General features: G+C 33.4%; 1 protein-coding gene across 3 annotated transcripts; it reads left to right on the top strand.

The window, feature by feature from the left end:
* The first annotated feature begins 12,823 nt into the window (after window positions 1–12,823).
* Window positions 12,824–18,849, top strand: LOC124945687 (glutamate receptor 3.4-like). 3 transcript variants are annotated; one of them, XM_047486162.1, is made up of 7 exons: window positions 12,824–13,005; window positions 13,221–13,597; window positions 14,035–15,332; window positions 15,970–16,247; window positions 16,320–16,351; window positions 16,419–16,828; window positions 18,214–18,849. In XM_047486162.1, exons 2-7 carry the CDS (start codon window positions 13,300–13,302, stop codon window positions 18,688–18,690), a joined length of 2,793 nt encoding a protein of 930 aa, XP_047342118.1. In that variant the 5' UTR covers window positions 12,824–13,005; window positions 13,221–13,299; the 3' UTR covers window positions 18,691–18,849. The 3 variants fall into 3 exon arrangements, with proteins under 3 accessions (XP_047342118.1, XP_047342119.1, XP_047342120.1); XM_047486163.1 differs by lacking the exon at window positions 12,824–13,005 and adding an exon at window positions 13,078–13,110; XM_047486164.1 differs by lacking the exon at window positions 12,824–13,005 and having other exon boundaries at window positions 13,483–13,597; window positions 14,043–15,332.
* The last annotated feature ends 1,269 nt before the right edge of the window (window positions 18,850–20,118 follow it).

Genomic DNA, 20,118 nt, shown 5'->3' with positions numbered 1-20,118 from the left:
GTTATGAAGATTTTATAGGAGAAGAATCTTATCAAACTCCTCGCCACAAGAACAAACATACCACTCAAAGGGAAATATGAGACCGTTTGGTGTGATTATCATCAAGAAAATGGACATGCTACTAATAATTGTAGTGCCCTTAAACATCTTTTCCAAGAATTGATCGATTAAAACGTGATTACCAAGCTTAAAATATCTAAGAATTTGCTACCAGATCATCAAGTTAGTATGATCACAACTAACGAAGTGACATTTGACTCTAACACACTAGTGGATTTGATCCACGACATCGAACTAGAAATTAACATGATTGATCCCTAACCTAAAAAGAAGTTCATAGCCCATTCTGGAAAAATTTTGAATGGTGGAAGTCGAAAACGACTGTTCACACCCACACCCCGATAAATATCGCAACATCACATGGTGGAACAAATTTCCAACCTAATTTCATGAAAATATGACATCCAATATGCCATCAACTTCCCAGCAATTAGTATGGAGAAGAAAGGAAGATGAGTCTAGAGCTCTTAACCCATGAGACAATCTCCTGAGTTAACTTAGACGGACGAATGCTAACATTTCCATTTAGGAAATCCTAAAGTACTCCATCGAGCATAGGAAAGTTGTCCTCAATGAGTTAATCAAATACTACCCTAGAAGAATTAGTAGGAATCATTTCTACCAGTTCCCAACATACCATGATCTATTTTGAAGACAATTATCTTCCCTCAGCCGAACTAGACCATGCTAAAACCCTCTAAATTTTTATGAAAATGGAGGGAAATACCGTTCTGATGGTGTTAATAGAAAATGGATCCACTCTCAATATATGTTCTTGGAGGACTCTTGAGAAAATAGTTGTATTTAGAGACAAAATCCTACCATCTAACCTATGTGTTAGAGGTTTTGATAGCTCTCGTTGTGAAATAATTGGTTGTCTTAAATGCACCATCCGAGTGGCTGACATACCATTCCAAGTTGACTTTTACGTCATCAACATGCAACCTTCCTACAATCTTATCTTAGGAAGACCATTGTTGCACCAAGCCAAGGCTTTATCCTCCACGCTGCATTAAAAACTTAGATTCATAGCCAACAACCAGGTTATTATGGTCAACGGTGAGACTGACACTACAATAGTCATTGGGTCTACCCATATTGACGCTCCTGAGGTGGAATTAAGCGGGTTCGAGATATGTCTGATCTTCCCAAAAGGTAAAGACTCATCCAATAACCCTTACTTTAGTACATTTAACCTCCCCTCTATTAAAATTATGCGTAAAATGGGATATTTCTCTAGCATGGACTTAGGCATGAACGCCAATTGCATGCCATCATTTCTAAACCATGTTACAACATGGATCACCACCGTTTGGATATGTCCCTACAGGATTCGAAGAAATCCGCAAGAAAATGATATCCAAACAACGCAAAGCTATTCTGCAAACCTAGAATGGATAGTTCATCAGTGTGGGACAAAACATCCTATGCTTTGATTTCTCCGAAAACTTTACCAATCCAGATTTATAGAAATGTTTTCCAAATCTCAAAATCTTTTCAGACGGTCCTTATAATCCTAACCCTTCTGTTTGTGTGATTAAGAAAAAAGCGAACTATTGGCGCGATGGACTAGAAAACATGGCTCAGAACTCCATGATAGCTGACCAAACTCAAGAAGTTAGCTCTTCTAGTTCATATGGAACCCATGCCCCATCATCCGTCAATATTTTGATCGACAAAGATAAAACTCTTTCTCCTCTCATATGTAGAGAGATGTCAAATATTGTAAATAAGAAATTTGAGAACAATGATCTTGTTAGATAATCTTTTCTTACATGTAATAAACCCCTCGATGTAATACTAGAAGTTGATTTCAAATGCATGAGTAAAAATGATCTTTCATTTTACTCTGATCTAAATTTTGAAACTAAACACTTCTTAGAAAATGAGGATGAGATTGTCTCTTCAGTAGAAAAAACAATTGAAATCAATCTAAACACAGCCAATGATCCTCAAATCATATTGATCGGCCAAAGTTTAAACCCGTAAGAATGTTTGGAGTTAGTTGAACTATTGAAATCCAACAAAGACGTCTTTGCTTAGCCATACAAAGACATGTAAAACATCGATCCAAAGATCACACGACACCATATTACCCTTTATCCAAAAGCTCAAACATATGAAAGATGAAGTCGTGACAAAAATCAAAGAAGAAGTCCAAAAGTAAATCAAAGTTGGTTTTCTCGAGGTAGTGGACTATCCTATCTAGATAGCTAATGTAGTTCTTGTGATAAAGAAAGACAGAAAAATACGTGTGTGTGGACTATGGGAATCTAAATAAGGTTAGTCTTAAATATCACTTCTAGTTACCACACATCGATATATATTGGTCCACCACGCTTCCAGTCATGAATTGTTATCATTCATAGACGAATTCTTAGTATAAAACCAAATCCTGATGGCCCCGCAAGATAAGAAAAGTAGGTACTTTCTGTTATCGTGTCATGAATTTTGATCTTAAGAACGCGACATCAACCTATCAAAGGGAAGCCACTATGATCCTTCATGACATGATCCATAAGGAAGTGTAAGACTATGTCTACGACATGATTGTCAAATCAAAGGATCGAAAAGGACATGTCCAAAACCTTGAAAAATTCCTACAAAGAATCAGAAAATATCAGCTATGACTCAATCTGAAGCAATGTACATTCAGAGTCAAAACTAGTAAAATTCTAGGCTTCTTAATCATTCAAAGAGGAATCGAAGTTGATCCCTCTAAGATAGAAGTAATCATTCATATGATGATATATGAATATGACATAGCCTATACCATACAAAATTTCATCAAAGGAAGAACTGTTGCGGACTTCCTAACTAACCAACCCATCATTGTTGAGTCAAAAGACGAACGCGAATTCCCTGATGATGGAATTATGAGTGTTACATTAGACACATAGAAACTGATATTTGATAGAGTTTTCGAAAAGTAGGGTTACAAAATTGAGATTTTATTAATTGACCCAAAATGACATACAATCCAATAATCATAAAATTCGAATATCCCGTCACCAATAACGAGGTCAAATACAAGGCATACCTCTATGGTCTCAAATTAATATATGAAAAGTGGGCAACCAAGTTAGAAGTCGTTGGTGACTCTAACTTGGTCATATCCCAAGCTAATGGTATGTGGCAAGTGAAAGGGGGAAAACCTAAAACCATGTCACGTCCACTTGACTAAACTTATGAACAAATTTGATCAAGTATCATTTGTTCACGTTCCAAGAAGTCAAAACCGCTTCGCAGATGCCCTGACTACTTTGGCAACCATGACTCAAATTCTCGTCGGAATTAAAGGCAACCCTCTAAAAATCTAACAAAAGCAACGAACTACTTTTGAAAAGAGAGCAGTAACATCTTGTGAGAATGCTGCTAAACTCTACTACGATACTCTCTAAAAAATAGAGTACGAATAGTATCCTTCACACTTCCGAGTAAAGGAACGACGGGCATTGCGTCAATATTCCACCAATTATGCTTGGATTGCCAACAAACTTTACCGACGATTTTTCGATAGTCAAAATATGCTCGGCATGGATAATCCTGAATTCAAAAAGATCATGGAAGAAGTACATGCATGGACATGTGGCCCACACATGAATGAAATAACATTAACTAAGAAAATACTCTATTGAGGATATTATTGGAAAAACCTTGAACAAGAATGTGTGAGATAGTAAGGAGTTGTCATCAATGCCAAATTTATGCTAACCTGGAGCATGCTTCGACCTCACTCATCTACAATATGACATCCCCTTGGCCATTTTCTACATGGAGCATTGATGTCATCTGGAAAATCTATCCCATGCTTCACATGGACACGAGTTCATACTCGTAGCCATGGACTACTTCACCAAATGAGTTGAAATAGCCTCCTAGAAAGTCTTGAAATCATCTCAAGTGGTAAAGCTCATCCGCACTAGCATCATCGCTAAATATGGAATCCCTCATACCCTAATTTCAGACAATGGTCGATATTTCTAAGAAAAAGTATTGCAATTACTCGACAAGTTTAAGATTGAGCATCATAAGTCATCGCCCTACAGACCCCAAACTAATGGTGCAGTTGAAGCGGAGAACAAAACATGATTATGATCATCAGAAAGATGACCGACATGTATAAGGACTAGCATGAGAAATTACCATATGCTTTATGAGGATATCTTACAACCGCTCATACATTGACGGACGCAATTCCTTACTCACTATTTTACGGCATGGACACCGTACAACCCATCGAAATCGAGATTCCAACTCTAGAATACTCTTAAAAAGACATGTTATTGAATAAGACTAACTCATATCTCGATATGATTAGGGGTGAGCATAATTTGGGTTTACCCAAACCCAACCCTAACCCAAACCCAAAATATTAATTCGGGTTGGTTAATTTGGGTTGGGTTGAGTATGTGTTGGATTGAGTATGGGTTGGATTTAATTTGGGTTGGGTTAGGGTTACCCAAATTACCCAAATTATATAAATTTAATTTAATTCTTTATTATTAATCCAATATAAACTAATCATCTTCTAACTTTAAGTCGAACATGTTTTTCACATGTTTAATACGTTTTTCACACCTTTCACACGTTTTTCACATGTTTAACACGTTTTTCATACGTTTAACACGTTTTTCACACGTTTAACACGTTTTCACACGTTTTTAATATTTTTAACATGTTTTCATACTTATAACACATTTTTCACTTGTTTAACATGTTTCACGTTTTTGACACATTTTCACGTTTTTGGCACGTTTAACACGTTTTTGGCACGTTTAACACGTTTTTACAATAATAACACGTTTTTCATTTTTTTGTCACGTTTAACATATTTTTGACATGTTTAATACGTTTAACACATTTTTGACAAGTTTAACACGTTTTTCACGTTTTGGCACATTTAACACGTTTTTGACATATTTAACACGTTAACACGTTTTTGATAAGTTTAACACGGTTTTCACGTTTTTGGCACGTTAACATGGTTTTCACGTTTTGGCACGTTTAACACGTTTTTGACATTTTAACACGTTTAACATGTTTTTCACGTTTTTGACATTTTATTAACACGGTTTTGACATATTTGACACGTTTTTCACATGTTAATGCGTTTTCCCATTTTTGGCACGTTTAACACGTTTTTGACATGTTGAACACGTTTAACACGTTTTTGGCTCATTTAACATATTTTTAGCACATTTAACATGTTTTGGTACATTTAACACGTTTTTCACGTTTTTGCATTTTTTTTCCACGTTTTTGCACATTTTTCACGTTTTTGGCACGTTTAATACGTTTTTGGCACGTTTAACACGTTTTTGATATTTTAACACGTTTAACACGTGTTTGCACATTAAACATATTTTTGACATGTTTAACATGGTTTTTGCACGTTAATATGTTTTGACAAGTTTTAACACATTTTTGGCACGTTTAACACGTTTTTCATATTTAGCACATTAAATGTGTAAAAAATGTAAAAAAACATGTTAAACGTGTCAACACGTGCTAAAAACGTAGAAAATGTGTCAAAACGTGTTAAACGTGTCAAGACGTGAATAATGTGTGAAAATGTGTTACTTTAAAACGTGTTAAACGTGTCAAGAATGTGAAAAATGTAAAAAAACATGTTAAACGTGTCAAAACGTGTTAAACGTGCTAAAAACGTGAAAAACATGTCAAAATGTGTTAAACGTGCCAAAAATGGGAAAAACGTGTGAAAATGTGTTAAAAATATTAAAAACATGTTAACCGTGTCAAGAATGTGAAAAATGTGAAAAACATGTTAAACGTGTCAAAACGTGTTAAACGTGTTAAAAACGTGAAAAACATGTCAAAATATGTTAAACATGTTAAACGTGTCAAAAATATGTTAAACGTGCCAAAAACGTGTTAAACGTGTCAAAAATTTGTTAAACGTGTGAAAAACGTATTAAACGTGTCAAAACGTAAAAAACGTGCCAAAAACGTGAAAAATGTGGAAAACGTGTTAAAATATCAAAACGTGTTAAATGAATTAAAATATGATAAATGCGTCAAATACATGTTAAATGAAAAATAAAAATAATAATAATTTGAGTTACCCAACCCATACCCAACCCAACCCATACCCAACCCATATTAGTAAATAATATGGGTTGGGTTATGGGTTGGGTAAATTTAATTTGGGTTGAATATGGGTTGGGTAATACGGGTTGGGTTTACCCGTTTGCTCACCCCTAGATATGATCAACTGCCATTAACGAAGACAAGAGGTTAAACATTTTATGTAAAACACAAGTCTACCAAAAATGAATGTTAGAAACCTTCAATAGAAATGTGAAACCAATAAACCTCAAAGAAGGTGATTTGATTCTTAAACGAACCCCAGAAACTCCTAGACCCTAGGGTCAAATTTCGTCTTGAATGGGAGGACCATTCCTAATCAAGAAAATCCTCTCTAGAGGAGCTGACCGCATATCTACAATAGAAGACAAAGATTTTATTGCACCAAGTAATCTCGATGCGCATAAAAGATATTTTGTATAATATCAAGCTACGCATAGAATAGTTCTAAGCTCGACTTTGAAAAACGCTTATTCAACATAATCCAACCCCAAGTTTTGTAAAATTTGCACCATAAATAGAGGACTTATGCTCGAATTATGATATACCGAATTCTTCTCATGCAAAAAATAAAGGAGAGAAGATACGTAGACAACCTGCATGTTTGTAGGCCCAATCTTAAATAAATAAAACCTGAGTCCCTTCCTCAAAAGAGAAAGAGACAATTCTTTTGAGAAAGGAAGAAAACCTTTGATCCTAACCAAAAATAGACATGACAGATTTTAGGAAACGAGTATGGGGAAATCAAGGAAGCATCGCTTTCAACCAAAGTGATATTCTCAGAAATTTAACCAAGTATTTCACAATCTTTTTCGTTTGTAAGAGATTATCAAAAGAGTAAACCTCCATAGAAGGTTTTTGAAAACAAGAAACGGAATAAACACCACAAAAGCAAAGCCAAGAGCCACAAATTGAGAAAGAACACCTCATCGCTCATTTTGTTAAAAAATTAATAGGTTTGAAACTCGATGCTTTGGGAAGAAAAAACCAAAAAAAAATGAAAATTCCAAAAAGAAAACCGGAATAAATTCCAAAAATCTCTCAAAAAATAGAAAAATGTTTCTATGTTGGTTGAGGTATTAAAATCACCATTTGTGCTCACTCAGACTCTAGTCTTGATTGTTACAGCAAGGATATACCCCCAAAACTAAAAAACAGTTCAAAGAGGTTGAGGTAATGAAATCACTATTTGTGCTCACTCAAACTCCAGTCTTGATTACTACGACAAGAGCAAAATGTACCGATTCTGCCAGATATACCTAGAGTCAACAAAAAAAATAGTAAATGAAAACTCAAAGAAGAAAGTTGATAAACCTCTGTAAAGATATTTTACGATGAGTGAACTTTCAAGAAATGTGGTTCAAGTCCAAACAACTAAAATAATTGCACCCTTGTCAAAACATCGAAGTTTTGATTATCTTCTTCGAGAGTTATGATTCTGGATAATTGTTTATACACGAGATCAAATTTATAGCTTTGAGAAAAAGTAATCTTATTCCATGATGAAAGAAAATCACCACAAAGGACAAAAGAAATGTTCAAAGCCTAGCCACGAACACGTTCTGAATCCAAAAACATCATGATTCATTCAGAAGGATAAAGGTTCATTAAAATCTCAAAAAATAAATAAACAAGGATAGGAACTGGGGAAACAAAAAAATGTCCCTTTATCCAAAAACACGAGTCATCTATTCGTCAAGTTCGAAATTTTCGATTGACAAATTTCAACTATCTACGAAGGTCATTTTGACAATGAAATGGAAAAAGGATTCTATTGAAGTATCCCTCAAAGGTCAGAGCCATTACCGATACTGTAAAAGCAAATAAGAAAATAGAGTCACCAAAACCCTATATGTCGATAGGTACGAGACTCGTTTGTATATGATTCTGTTTAAAACTCTATTTGTTAATAGATATTCCAAATATTATTTGTTGACAAGTACCGAGATCATTTGTACATTATCAATTTAAAACCCTATTTGTTAATAGGTATCCTAAACCTTGTTTGTTGACAAGTACCGAGATCATTCGTACATGATCCACTCAAAACTTATTTGTTGATTGGTACGAGACATCGTTCATACACGATTTTATTTAAAACTCTATTTATTAATAGGTATCCCAAACCATGAATGTTAAAAAGTATACAAGATTATTCGTACATGATCCGTCCAAACCCTATTTATTGATAGGCACGAGAAATCGTTCGTATACGATTCCATTTGAAAATCCTATTTTTTAATAGGTATCCAAAATCTATATTTTCAATAGGTACGAGATATTATTTTTACACGATTATGTTAAAATCCTATATGTTGATAAGTACGAGATATTATTTTTATACGATTCTGTCTAAAATCCTATTTATTAATAGGTACCCAAATCATATATGTTGATAAGTATCCAACCTTATTTGTCAATAAGCTCCCGTGATCATTCGTACATGATCTATCAAAACCCTGTCTTTCAATAGGTACCAAAACCTTGTTTGTCAATAAGTAACCGAGATTATTCATACATGATCCACCCAAACCCTATCTCTCGATAGGTACCAAACCTTGTCTGTTGACAAGTACCCGAGATCATTCACACATTATCTATTTAAAACCCTATTTTTTAAAGAGTATCCAAAACCCTATTTTTCTATAGGTACCAAAACCTTGTTTTTCGACAAGTAACCGAGATCATTCGTACATTATTAGTCAAAACTCTCGATAGGTACCAAAAGCCTTATCTATTGATAAGCCCCCAAGATCATCCGTACATGATCTGCCAAAAACCTATATGTCGATAGGTACGAGACATCGTTTATATATAATTCCGTTCCAAACCCTATCTGTCGATAGGTCCAAAAGCCTTATCTGTTAATAAGCTCCCTAGATCATTCGTACATGATCCTACTAAAACCCTATCTCTCGATGAATATCCAAAACCCTATCTTTCTACATGTACCGAAACCTTGTCTATTGAAAAGTAACTAAGATCATTTATACATGATCTTCCCAAACCCTATCTCTCGATAGGTACCAAAACCTTGTTTGTTAACAAATACCAATATCATACGTACATTATCCTACCAAAACCCTATCTCTCGATGGGTATCCAAAACCCTATCTTTCGATAGGTACCAAAATCTTATTTGTAGACAAGTAACCGAGATCATTTATACATGATCCTCCTAAACCCTATTTATTGATAGGTACGAAAAAACATTCGTACACGATTCCGTTTAAAACCCTATCTGTCAATATGTACCAAAACCTTATTTGTTAACAAGTATCGAGATCATATGTACATGATCCTACCAAAACCCTATCTCCTAATAGGTACCCAAACCTTGTCTATTGACAAGTACCCTAGATCATTCGTACATGATCCATTTAAAACTCTATTTGTAATATGTATTTAAAACCCTATCTATCGATAATTACCAAAACCTTGTTTGTCGACAAGTAACCGAGATCATTTGTACATGATCCGACCAAACCCTATCTCTCGATAGGTACCAAAACCTTGTTTGTTAACAAATACCAAGATCATACGTACATGATCCTACCGAAACCCTATCTGTCAATGGGTATCCAAAACCCTATACATCGATAGGTACCAAAACGTTGTCTGTCGACAAGTAACCAAGATCATTCGTACATGATTCGCTCAAACCATATTTATTGGTAGTTCTGAGAAATTGTTCGTACATGATTCCATTTAAAACCCTATCTATTGATAGGTACCAAAACCTTGTTTATTAACAAGTACCAAGATCATACATACACGATCTTACCATAACCCTATCTCTCGATAGGTATTCAAAGTCTTGTCTGTAGACAAGTACATAGATTATACGTACATGATCTCAACCAAACCTTATCTCTCGATAGGTATCCAAACCCTATCCCTCGATAGGTATGAAAACCTTATCTTTCGATATGTATCCGACAAAAATCCTACTTCTCAATAGGTACTTCTCATAATTCACAAACCTATAAACCTATTTGTTGATAGTACCACGATCATTTGTACATTATCGTCCTAAGCATTAATTGTTATTAACATGAAAAGCTCATCGACTTTCATTAAGACTTATATGTTGATAGCCCCCACGATCATATACATATGATCATTCTAGGATGTTACTTGTTAGTAACCCACATGAAAAGTTGTTAAAACTTTCTTGTTCTCTTTTATGTCTCCTTAAGTGACATTAACCTTAGTCATTTATAAATGACCATGTTCTTAAGATATTTTTCTCCCTAGTCAACATCATCCACAACAAATATGAGTATTTAAATATCGTTGTTACAATTTTTAAATACACAAAAACATGTGCATGTTCAGGACCGAAGAATAATTGATTAAAATAAAACGTTATACAACCAATTCTTTTAAAAGTCAAGATTTTATAAAGTAGAGACCATTTTTAAAATGGGTACGAAGGATGAAGCGTGAAAGCCCTTTTTCGAGTATCACCGAACTTCAAATTAAAAGAAACTCTAGTGAAAATACGTTTGTACACGTACACCATTTTATTGATTTTAAAAAAAATAATTGACGACTCTATTTTAAATAAATAATCTTTTAAATTAATTATTTTTAATTAATTTAAATATAGATTTCTAAAGATCAAATTATAATTTGATCATTTTAAATCTAAAAGATTATTTAAACTTGAACCCAAATTAATTATTTTATAATTAATTTTTAAACGTGTCAGGATTTGTTTAAAATCTTTTAATATAATGTTTTATTTTATAAAAATTCCTAACATGCAAACCAAGATTAGTATTTTTCGAACATCGAACTTTTCCGGAAAAAAGGTTTTTCGGAGATTACAATGTTGACATGACTTTTGTAGTTGATATTATCTTACAACATTGACGTCGGTATCGACTTTTATAGTCGTTATTTATTTTCTCGACATTGTCTAACTAAGAAACACATGAAATAACTTTTCTAAAACTAAGTACACTCGCCCTTGCCCACGGGAATCGAGCGAAAGGTAAGACATGGTTTCAAACAAACTTCGAGGTACGACCTTAAAGACGGAGGATTTTTCATTTTGTTTTTAAAAAAGGGGAAAAGAAAATGTGTGCGGACCGATAGAAACGTATGTGTAAAAAATTGTAAAAATATTTTTATTAAGAATCCATTAAATTGAAGTGAAGCTTCATAATATAGATATCGTGATTTGAGGTGTAACCAAATAAAAAAATTGAACCAATAAAAAACAATTTGAAATAATTATAAATCGACTGAATCGAGTTCTCACCGACTCATAATTTCCTATAGCAACCTTACCGACTCAGTTGGTGATTTAGATAATATAAACCCGACGATTTAACCGACCGACTTTATATATAAGTATTGTGATATATTTTTTAATACATATTTTCTAATCTAGTTCGTAAAGGATGAACATGATGCTTTTTTTTTTTTTTTGTTAAAGAGTAGAATCTTGATATATTTATTATTTTTTTATATTTGGTATTTTTTCTCTTTTAAACCATTTTGATTTAATTAATATTCTTACATGTATTTTTTAAAGTTAAATAGTTATTTTATTATATAATTTATAAAAATTTTATTTATACACCAATGTTTCTCAATTAGTTTTATTATTATTTAGTTTATTATATTATAATATATATTTGTTATTTTTTTCAATATTTTGTTAATTATATTATATAGTTTTCTTACTAAGAATCCATTAAATTGAAGAAAAGCTTCGTAATATATATAGTATTTTGATTTATTTAATATTCTTACATGTATTTTTTTTTTATAACTAGTTATCTTATTATATAATTTATTGAAAATTCATTTACACACCAATGTTTTTGTATACATTTGTTATTTTTTTCCAATATTTTGATTATTATATTATATATATATTTATGTTTGTTAATTCTCCAACTATTAAATTGATAAATTTATCGGTAACAACCAAATCGAATCGACGTTTAACTGTCAACCGACGAACAAAATTTTTAAAAATCTAACATCAACTGTTATAATTAATTTTTTTTTTTTTGATAGATAATCAACCAAACTGCATGCACAGTTACACCCCTCACTAAATAAAAAAAACAAAAAAACAAATAAGCTTCACTTTTGGCACCAAATTTGGATGAAATAAGATTTTCTATACTTATTTTAAGGGAGCTTGTGTCCAATAGGTGAAATGTGTCTTTTTCTAAAAAAAAAAAATTTAAATTTGATTTGAGTTATTTAAATAATTTAAATTAATTAAAAACTATTTTAATATGTTCTCACTCAATTTATTAATTTAATACTCAAATATTTTTATTTTTTTATTATTATTATTATATATTAATACTTTTTTTTAATAATAATTATTATATATTAATAATTTTTTAATAAATTGAAAAATAATATTTCCCTCATTAAAATTATAACCAATCATCCTTATTATTTTTTCTTTCCAAACTTTTTAAAAAGTCGAAATCCGAAGGCCTAAGAAAATTGTATCAATGTAGTTGTAAGTAAATAGCAGGTAGAGATCCACATGTTTCACGAGTGAGAGTCTATTTGGACCCACCTAGTTCAACCATATTTGTCTCCCTTACTCCTCCATATGAGTAGTCTCTTTCTCATGTTCCCCTGTTTCCTTGAAGTTCCTTCCTCTCCCTTCTTCTTTCTCCTGTGATTCTTTCCTACCAAAAAGACACGGAGAGAAAGAAAGAATGGAGCAGAAAAAGAACACTTGTCATGCCACTGTATGTATTTCTTCTGAAGCACAGATTCCTTACCCACATCGCAAGACTGTTAATTCAGAGCTTTTCAGGCCATCTTATTCTAATGTTTACACACATAGTTGTAAGTCTCTCCTTTTCTCTTTAGATTTCACACATATATAATATGATTTAGCCTTTAGGTAATCTCCATAGGTTTTCGTAGGATCTCTTATTATATTTTATGCATGTGGGTTCCTCAAATTGAATCTCTTCTCCTAAATAATGTTTTTCCTTTCCATGTGGATGTTTGATACAGTCTTAATGGATTACTGATTTGGGTTTGTTCAAAATTTTCAGGATTCATTAATATAGCTGATCAATTTGTCCACCACATGTTTGTTGAAATGCCAATGTGAGATTTGGGTCACTTTGAACAATGGCTGGAACACTCATTGTTAGGTTGAAATTGGTGCTGATGATATGTGTAATTTTGTGGGTAACTGTTGATTATCAAGCCATTGCGATAAATGGAACTGACGTATCATCGGTTAAGCCATCCTCTGTCAATGTTGGTGCTTTATTCACCTACAATTCTATCATTGGGCGCTCGGCCAGACCAGCGATCTTGGCTGCAGTTGATGATGTAAATTCCGATCCCACAATTCTTGGAGGAACAAAACTGAACCTTATTTTGCACGACACAAATTGCAGTGGATTCCTTGGAACAGTTAAGGGTAAAAATCTCCACTAACTTGTTTGATCTTGGGGTTTTTTACCGAAAAAATCAGTTGTTTTCTAACAATCTTGTTTGATGTAAAAAGTGGTTTATTTGGATTAGTTGGGTAAAATTATCCAAATATCTTTAGTAAGTAAAGGTGTTAGGTATTTTAATGAATGATTTGATGAATAGAGTGATTAATGATGTGAATAAATTCAAATAAACTATATCAATCTTATTTTTGAAAACGAAGGTGCATTCACCAAGGCTATTTTAGTATATTAATTTATAATTTCTATGATTTGATTGTTGATGTAATAAGGGGTTATTTGGATTAATCATTCATTCATCTAACAAGGCCTAATTCATAAGTTCCTTTTAAAACAACTTGAAGAAGACTGTTGTTTAAAAAAAAGGGGGAAGATCTTGACTGACTTTAATATTTTATTATAGCTTTGCAGATAATGGAGAAGAATGTGGTTGCTGTAATTGGCCCACAATCCTCTGGAATAGCACACGTCATCTCTTACGTTGTCAACGAACTTCATGTCCCATTACTCTCCTTTGCAGCAACTGATCCGACACTTTCTTCACTCGAATACCCATATTTTCTTCGTACCACTCAAAGTGACTATTTCCAGATGCAAGCAGTTGCAGATTTGGTTGAGTTTTATGGATGGAAGGAAGTAATTGCCATCTTTGTTGATGATGATTATGGAAGAAACGCTGTTTCTTCTTTAGGCGATGCACTTGCCAAGAACCGTGCCAAGATTACTTATAAAGCTGGATTTACACTGCGAGCAAACCGAACCGAAATCAAAGATTTGCTACTTAAGGTGATTCTTATGGAATCCCGCGTTTATATTCTACATGTGAATCCTGATTCTGGTCTGAGAGTATTCTCAATTGCCAAGAGCCTTGGAATGGTTTCTAGTGGCTATGTATGGTTTGCCACGGATTGGCTTCCTTCTGTATTGGATTCTCTCTCGAGAGATGATCCTGAAACGATGGATTCTTTGCAAGGAGTTGTCATGCTTCGGCATCATACTCCGGATTCCAATCTCAAAAGGAAATTCATGTCGAGATGGAAAAACTTCAATTCTTACGCTTTATATGCTTATGATTCGGTTTGGTTGATTGCTCGTGCTCTCGACGTTTACCTCAAAGCTGGCGGTCGAATATCTTTTTCAAATGATCCTAGATTGAACCTAACATTGCTCCGATCATTTGATGGAGGCGAGAATTTATTAGAAATCCTTCTTCAAACAAACTTTACTGGTTTAACCGGTCGAGTTCAATTCGATCAGGAGAAGAATCGAATTCAACCGTCATTTGACATTCTAAACATTGACGGTACAAGTCCACGGAGGATTGGATATTGGACAAATCATTCGAGGCTGTCGGTTGTTGATCCCGAGATCTTGTATAAAAATGTCATCTTGAATGGTTCAATAGGGAATCAGTCACTTCATGGCGTAATATGGCCCGGTCAAATAGCGATAAGGCCTCGAGGTTGGGTTTTTCCTAACAATGGTAAGCCTTTGAGAATCGGAGTGCCTAACCGAGTTGGCTACAAAGAGTTTGTTGCCAAAGACAATAATAGCCCTCTTGGGGTGAAAGGATATTGCATCGATGTCTTTGAAGCCGCGATCAACTTATTGCCTTATGCTGTACCTCATTCTTATATATTGTATGGGGATGGGTCAAGAAATCCTTCTTACAACAATCTTGTGTACGATGTTGCCGAAAATGTAAGTCGAATTCTCATTTTTTAGTAACACAATAATTGTAATATAAACTGATAAAGAATAAGGACAAAGTAAACACAAAAATAGGTTTCACTAACAATGCATGCATCCTCATGCAGCCATCTATAAATTTCCATGCAGCCATCTATAAATTTCCATAAGATAATGGTCCAAATAACTGTAGCTTATCTATTTATAAGAATACATCAAGTCACAATGAAAAAAATATCCATGTCTCAAACATACAAATAATAAACTAACAATAATAAATGGTCTAATAGTATTATTCTGATATATTCCTTTTTTCTGATCTAACAAGATAACTCAACTATTGGTCGTGCTAGCTTCCTCCTCCTGTGAATAAACCTTAGTAAAAAAATAAACGAACAAAATTTCTATACTCTTATGTGTATGAGTCATCTATTGAAGAAACAACTAACTAACTAAAGATTTCTTATTTTTTTTATTGTTTTTTAAATTTAGGAAGCTATCCCTCATACTTCAAGTTAAGGCATTTTTAATGGGAATCGAACATCTAGCCAGTTGATACGTAGGCTACCCTAGTGGGTTAAAACTAAATGAATTCTAGTAACTATGTTATTCATCTTCTAGAGTCTGTTGATTTTGGTTTATTATTCAGAAATATGATGTTGCTGTTGGAGATGTTACTATTACTACAAACAGGACAAGAATTGTAGATTTTACTCAGCCTTTCATGGAATCCGGGCTTGTGGTTGTTGCTCCTGTGAAAGAGAACGAGTCTAGTGCTTGGGCTTTCCTCCAGCCGTTCACACTTCAAATGTGGTGTGTGACTGGTATCTTCTTCCTTTTCATTGGGGCTGTCGTTTGGATTCTCGAGCATCGAACAAATCACGAATTCCGTGGATCACCCAGGCAGCAACTTGTAACAATCTTCTGGTATACCAATTTGATCATCTGTTAAAAATTATTACATTTTTATTTTTCTTAAATTTTAAAACATATATGCAGGTTTAGCTTCTCGACGATGTTCTTTGCTCACAGTAAGTATATCACATTTTTTATTTAGTTTTATAAATTAGATATACGATTTAACTGTGTTTAATGCAGGAGAGAATACAGGGAGTGCATTGGGAAGATTAGTGTTGTTACTTTGGCTATTTGTTGTATTAATTATCAACTCGAGCTATACTGCGAGTTTGACATCTATTCTCACGGTTCAACAACTGACATCACGGATTGAAGGGCTCGATAGCTTGATCGCGGGTACTGATCCGATAGGAATTCAAGATGGATCATTTGCATACAATTATCTAGTTGGGGAGCTAAACATAGCAGCATCAAGGATTAAGTCATTGAAGAACCAACAAGATTATATAAACAATCTTGAACTTGGTCCTAAACAGGGCGGGGTGGCAGCCATTGTTGATGAACTTCCATATATCGAGCTCCTCATGTACAACACCCGTTGCAAATTTAGAACAGTTGGACAGGAGTTCACCAAAAGTGGATGGGGATTTGTAAGTTCTTTCTCCTAGTATTTTTTTTTAATCACTGTGTATAGATTTGGTTGTTTAAAAAAATGTGGGTATTGTTTCTACAAGACATGGGTAGAGCAATAAAAATGACACAAAATGAGGTGGTTTGACATGACTTGTTAACAAACATGATGTTGTCAAATGAAACATGCAAGCTCTGTATTGATTCCACAAACACATAATCCAAAACAAGGCCTTGTTCGGATTGGGGCTATTGTAATAACCTAGAGGGGGGAAATGAGTAATGATTAGTGATGATTTTGAGAAGATGAGAATATTTTTGGTAAAATTACTTAAAGGGTATTGATATATAATAATAAAATAATAAATAGTAATTTAAAATAAAGGGTATTTTAGTATTTTGGGTAATGAATTGAGTGATGTGATTGATAAGAGGGGAGTGAAAAGATGTTTGAGTCGGTTGAGTTATTTAAATAATCCCAACCGAACAAGGCCCAACAGAAAAAACAAAAAGAATAATACAAGATTTAGCGAAGACTATCACAATCTGCACAGTCAAATGACTCTAAAGATTGGATATCGATGGGCCTAATTCATTTTATTTTTTTTAGTTTTTGTTAACACTTTTTAATATAATATAAAGATATATAATAGTTTAATATTAAAATTAACAAAAATAAGTTAGTTTAGATGGTTAAGGGTTCAAATCTTGAGAAAATTATATTTTTAAAATTTTTGTTTTTATGTGACCCTATATAAATGCATAAGTTTAATCACTCTAGGGCCTGTCTTGCCCACATTAATGACCCATTTCAACTTACGGGAGTTTTTAGTGATAATCAAACATGTGCTATTTGGTTTCTTAATTCTTGACATTTGAAATATCTAATAGATTAGGGTGTCTCTATTTATAGAAGTATATAAGTCTAAAGACTAAACTACCATTGATTCAATCCATTAATAATAAACCTTAATTACATGTATATGTGAGTAGTAGTATCCAACAAACACCTTGATGAAGATCACGTCCCCTAGGAGATAAACGAGTTGTACCTAAAAATCTCCATCTTGACAAATATCAAGGTACCAATCATTTTCGCTCGAACCATTCATGTAAACCATTTATGAGATAAACTGTCACTATCTCACTCAAAATTCCCTTAGAAGACAAACAATCTTCACATTCACATAATTACATATGTATATGAGTCTATTTCATTTTTTATACACACGAGGAAGCTTTTAACTAATAAAGAGTCATGAACTAAGTGGCTGAGATATCAGATTCGATTCCGCCAAAAGCACTTTGTTTAAAGTGGGGGTCATGACATGTAAATGTTGTGGTAGCCTAAAAGAAAGAAGTAAAAATCATGTCAAGCTCTTATTCATAAAAAATTTCATGTTAGGCATTTCAAAGGGACTCTCCTCTTGCTGAGGACATGTCAACTGCTATTCTACAACTTTCGGAGAACGGGGATCTCCAGAGAATCCACGATAAATGGCTGTCGAAAGAAACCTGCTCTTCGCAAGACAACCAAATCGACGTCAGCAGGCTGTCATTAAGGAGCTTCTGGGGACTTTTCCTAGTATGTGGAATAGTATGCATCATTGCCCTTACAATATTCTTCAGTAGAGTATGCTTGCAATTTCGCAAGTTTAGCACAAACGGTGAAGAAGATGAAATCGAAGAGGCGGAACAGCAGGTAAGGCCCAAGCAACGGACATTACGGGCTACAACAAGTTTTAAGAAATGGGTAGATTTTGTTGACACTAAAGAAGTTGAGATGAAAGAATGGTCTAAACGTAAGAATAGTGATGTCAAAAATAAAGCCAGCCCGAGCTATGAGGATGATCAACCTAATAGTCCTAATTCACAACCTTAAGGAAAATCCCATAACTTATTTCTTTCATGGTTTTACTTTAGATATTGGATTTTGCAGTTCTTTGTGTTTTAGGGTGTGTTTGTTTAGCCGAATTAATACTGTGAGCTATATTGTGTGTATGAGATATTTGTTGATTAAGGGCAGAAAATAGATGAGATGCATCGTATAAAGCTTTCCTCGTCTTTTCTGCCAAGAATGTATTTATTGACTTATAGACAAAAAAAATTCTAAAATTAATCGAAAAATTACTAATGATTAACAAAAACAAACTACTTATAATCTTATACTATAAAGAGAATTTCCAGATTTTAACATAGTTAAGGTAATTAAGTAAATAGTTAAGAAAATATAATTACTAATTATTTTTTTTTTTGCAAAATTGAAATTAAAAGCTACCTAGAGTAAATTTGCCAAGTTTCGAGATTTACCGTCCTCTTAAATCTCGTAAAACGAGGTGAGGAAACAACTCTTTTAAAAATCGTCTTGTCAAAGTGTGAGATTAGAAACCGAAAATATAACTCGGGTTTGACTAAAAAAGAGTTGCTACATAATTTTCTTCTCAAGAAATTATAAAAGAAAAAATATTGCATGGACAAATGTGTTATGTTTTAGAAATTAATATTTGTAGTAGGGTGATTGGTTACACGTAAGAAGGTTATCAACGACATGTCTCACGTGTCTACCTAAATTAGTGGTCTTTACTAATTACTACAAATGTTTGACCATTTTTTAAATATTACATGATCAATGCAATTATATTATAAAATGGATAGTCGTTTGATCACAACGACAAAAATATTACATTTGTGAAGAAAATTACATAAATAATATAAAATTAACGTGTGCGGAGATCTTCCAAAAGGGCAGCTTTTTGATTGAATTTGTCGGCTTCCCATATCGAACCTCATATAATGTTAGGATGATAGTATTGTGAAGGATCCGTAACGGTCGATTGAGATTGTTGAAGGTCTACGATTTCTCTCTAATCAAATTATCCACTATAAAATAATGAGGATATATAACCCCATTGTTTCAGGCACGTAGATTTAGCTGCCTCAATCCACGTTTCCCAACCCACACTAATTGATCCACTCATAACCCATTAAATACCAGTAATACTCCAAAGAAGACTTCAAATATTTGCGACACTCTTATAATGTAAAAGGAGATGAGAGACAGTCTCCACATCCTAGAGATCGATTAATTAAAATAAGACCATCGCACCCCCACCCGAAAAAAGAGACCATTTATTAAAAATACAAAATTTATACTTTTATTAAGAATTGTCCACATCATATTCATGTGTAAGGTTCTAGCATAATTCCTATTCTAGATCTAAGGGTGTTACTCATTTGTTTATAGGCATGCGTTTAGCTTGTCATGGTACAATATAGGAAAATTTCTAGAAATTCAAACACAAATGCGAAT

The sequence above is a fragment of the Impatiens glandulifera genome, chromosome 7 (assembly GCF_907164915.1).
Source record: "Impatiens glandulifera chromosome 7, dImpGla2.1, whole genome shotgun sequence".
Taxonomy (NCBI): domain Eukaryota; kingdom Viridiplantae; phylum Streptophyta; class Magnoliopsida; order Ericales; family Balsaminaceae; genus Impatiens; species Impatiens glandulifera.
The sequence above is the reverse complement of the archived record's forward strand: the minus strand, read 5'-3'. Positions and strand labels throughout refer to the sequence as shown.

Bases quoted from the DNA above. Each gene is read 5' to 3' on its own strand.
- LOC124945687 (XM_047486162.1), top strand. From the start codon at position 13,300: ATGGCTGGAACACTCATTGTTAGGTTGAAATTGGTGCTGATGATATGT. The intron at 16,248-16,319 runs GTATACCAATTT...ACATATATGCAG, and splicing joins CAACTTGTAACAATCTTCTG to GTTTAGCTTCTCGACGATGT. The intron at 16,352-16,418 runs GTAAGTATATCA...TGTTTAATGCAG, and splicing joins GACGATGTTCTTTGCTCACA to GAGAGAATACAGGGAGTGCA.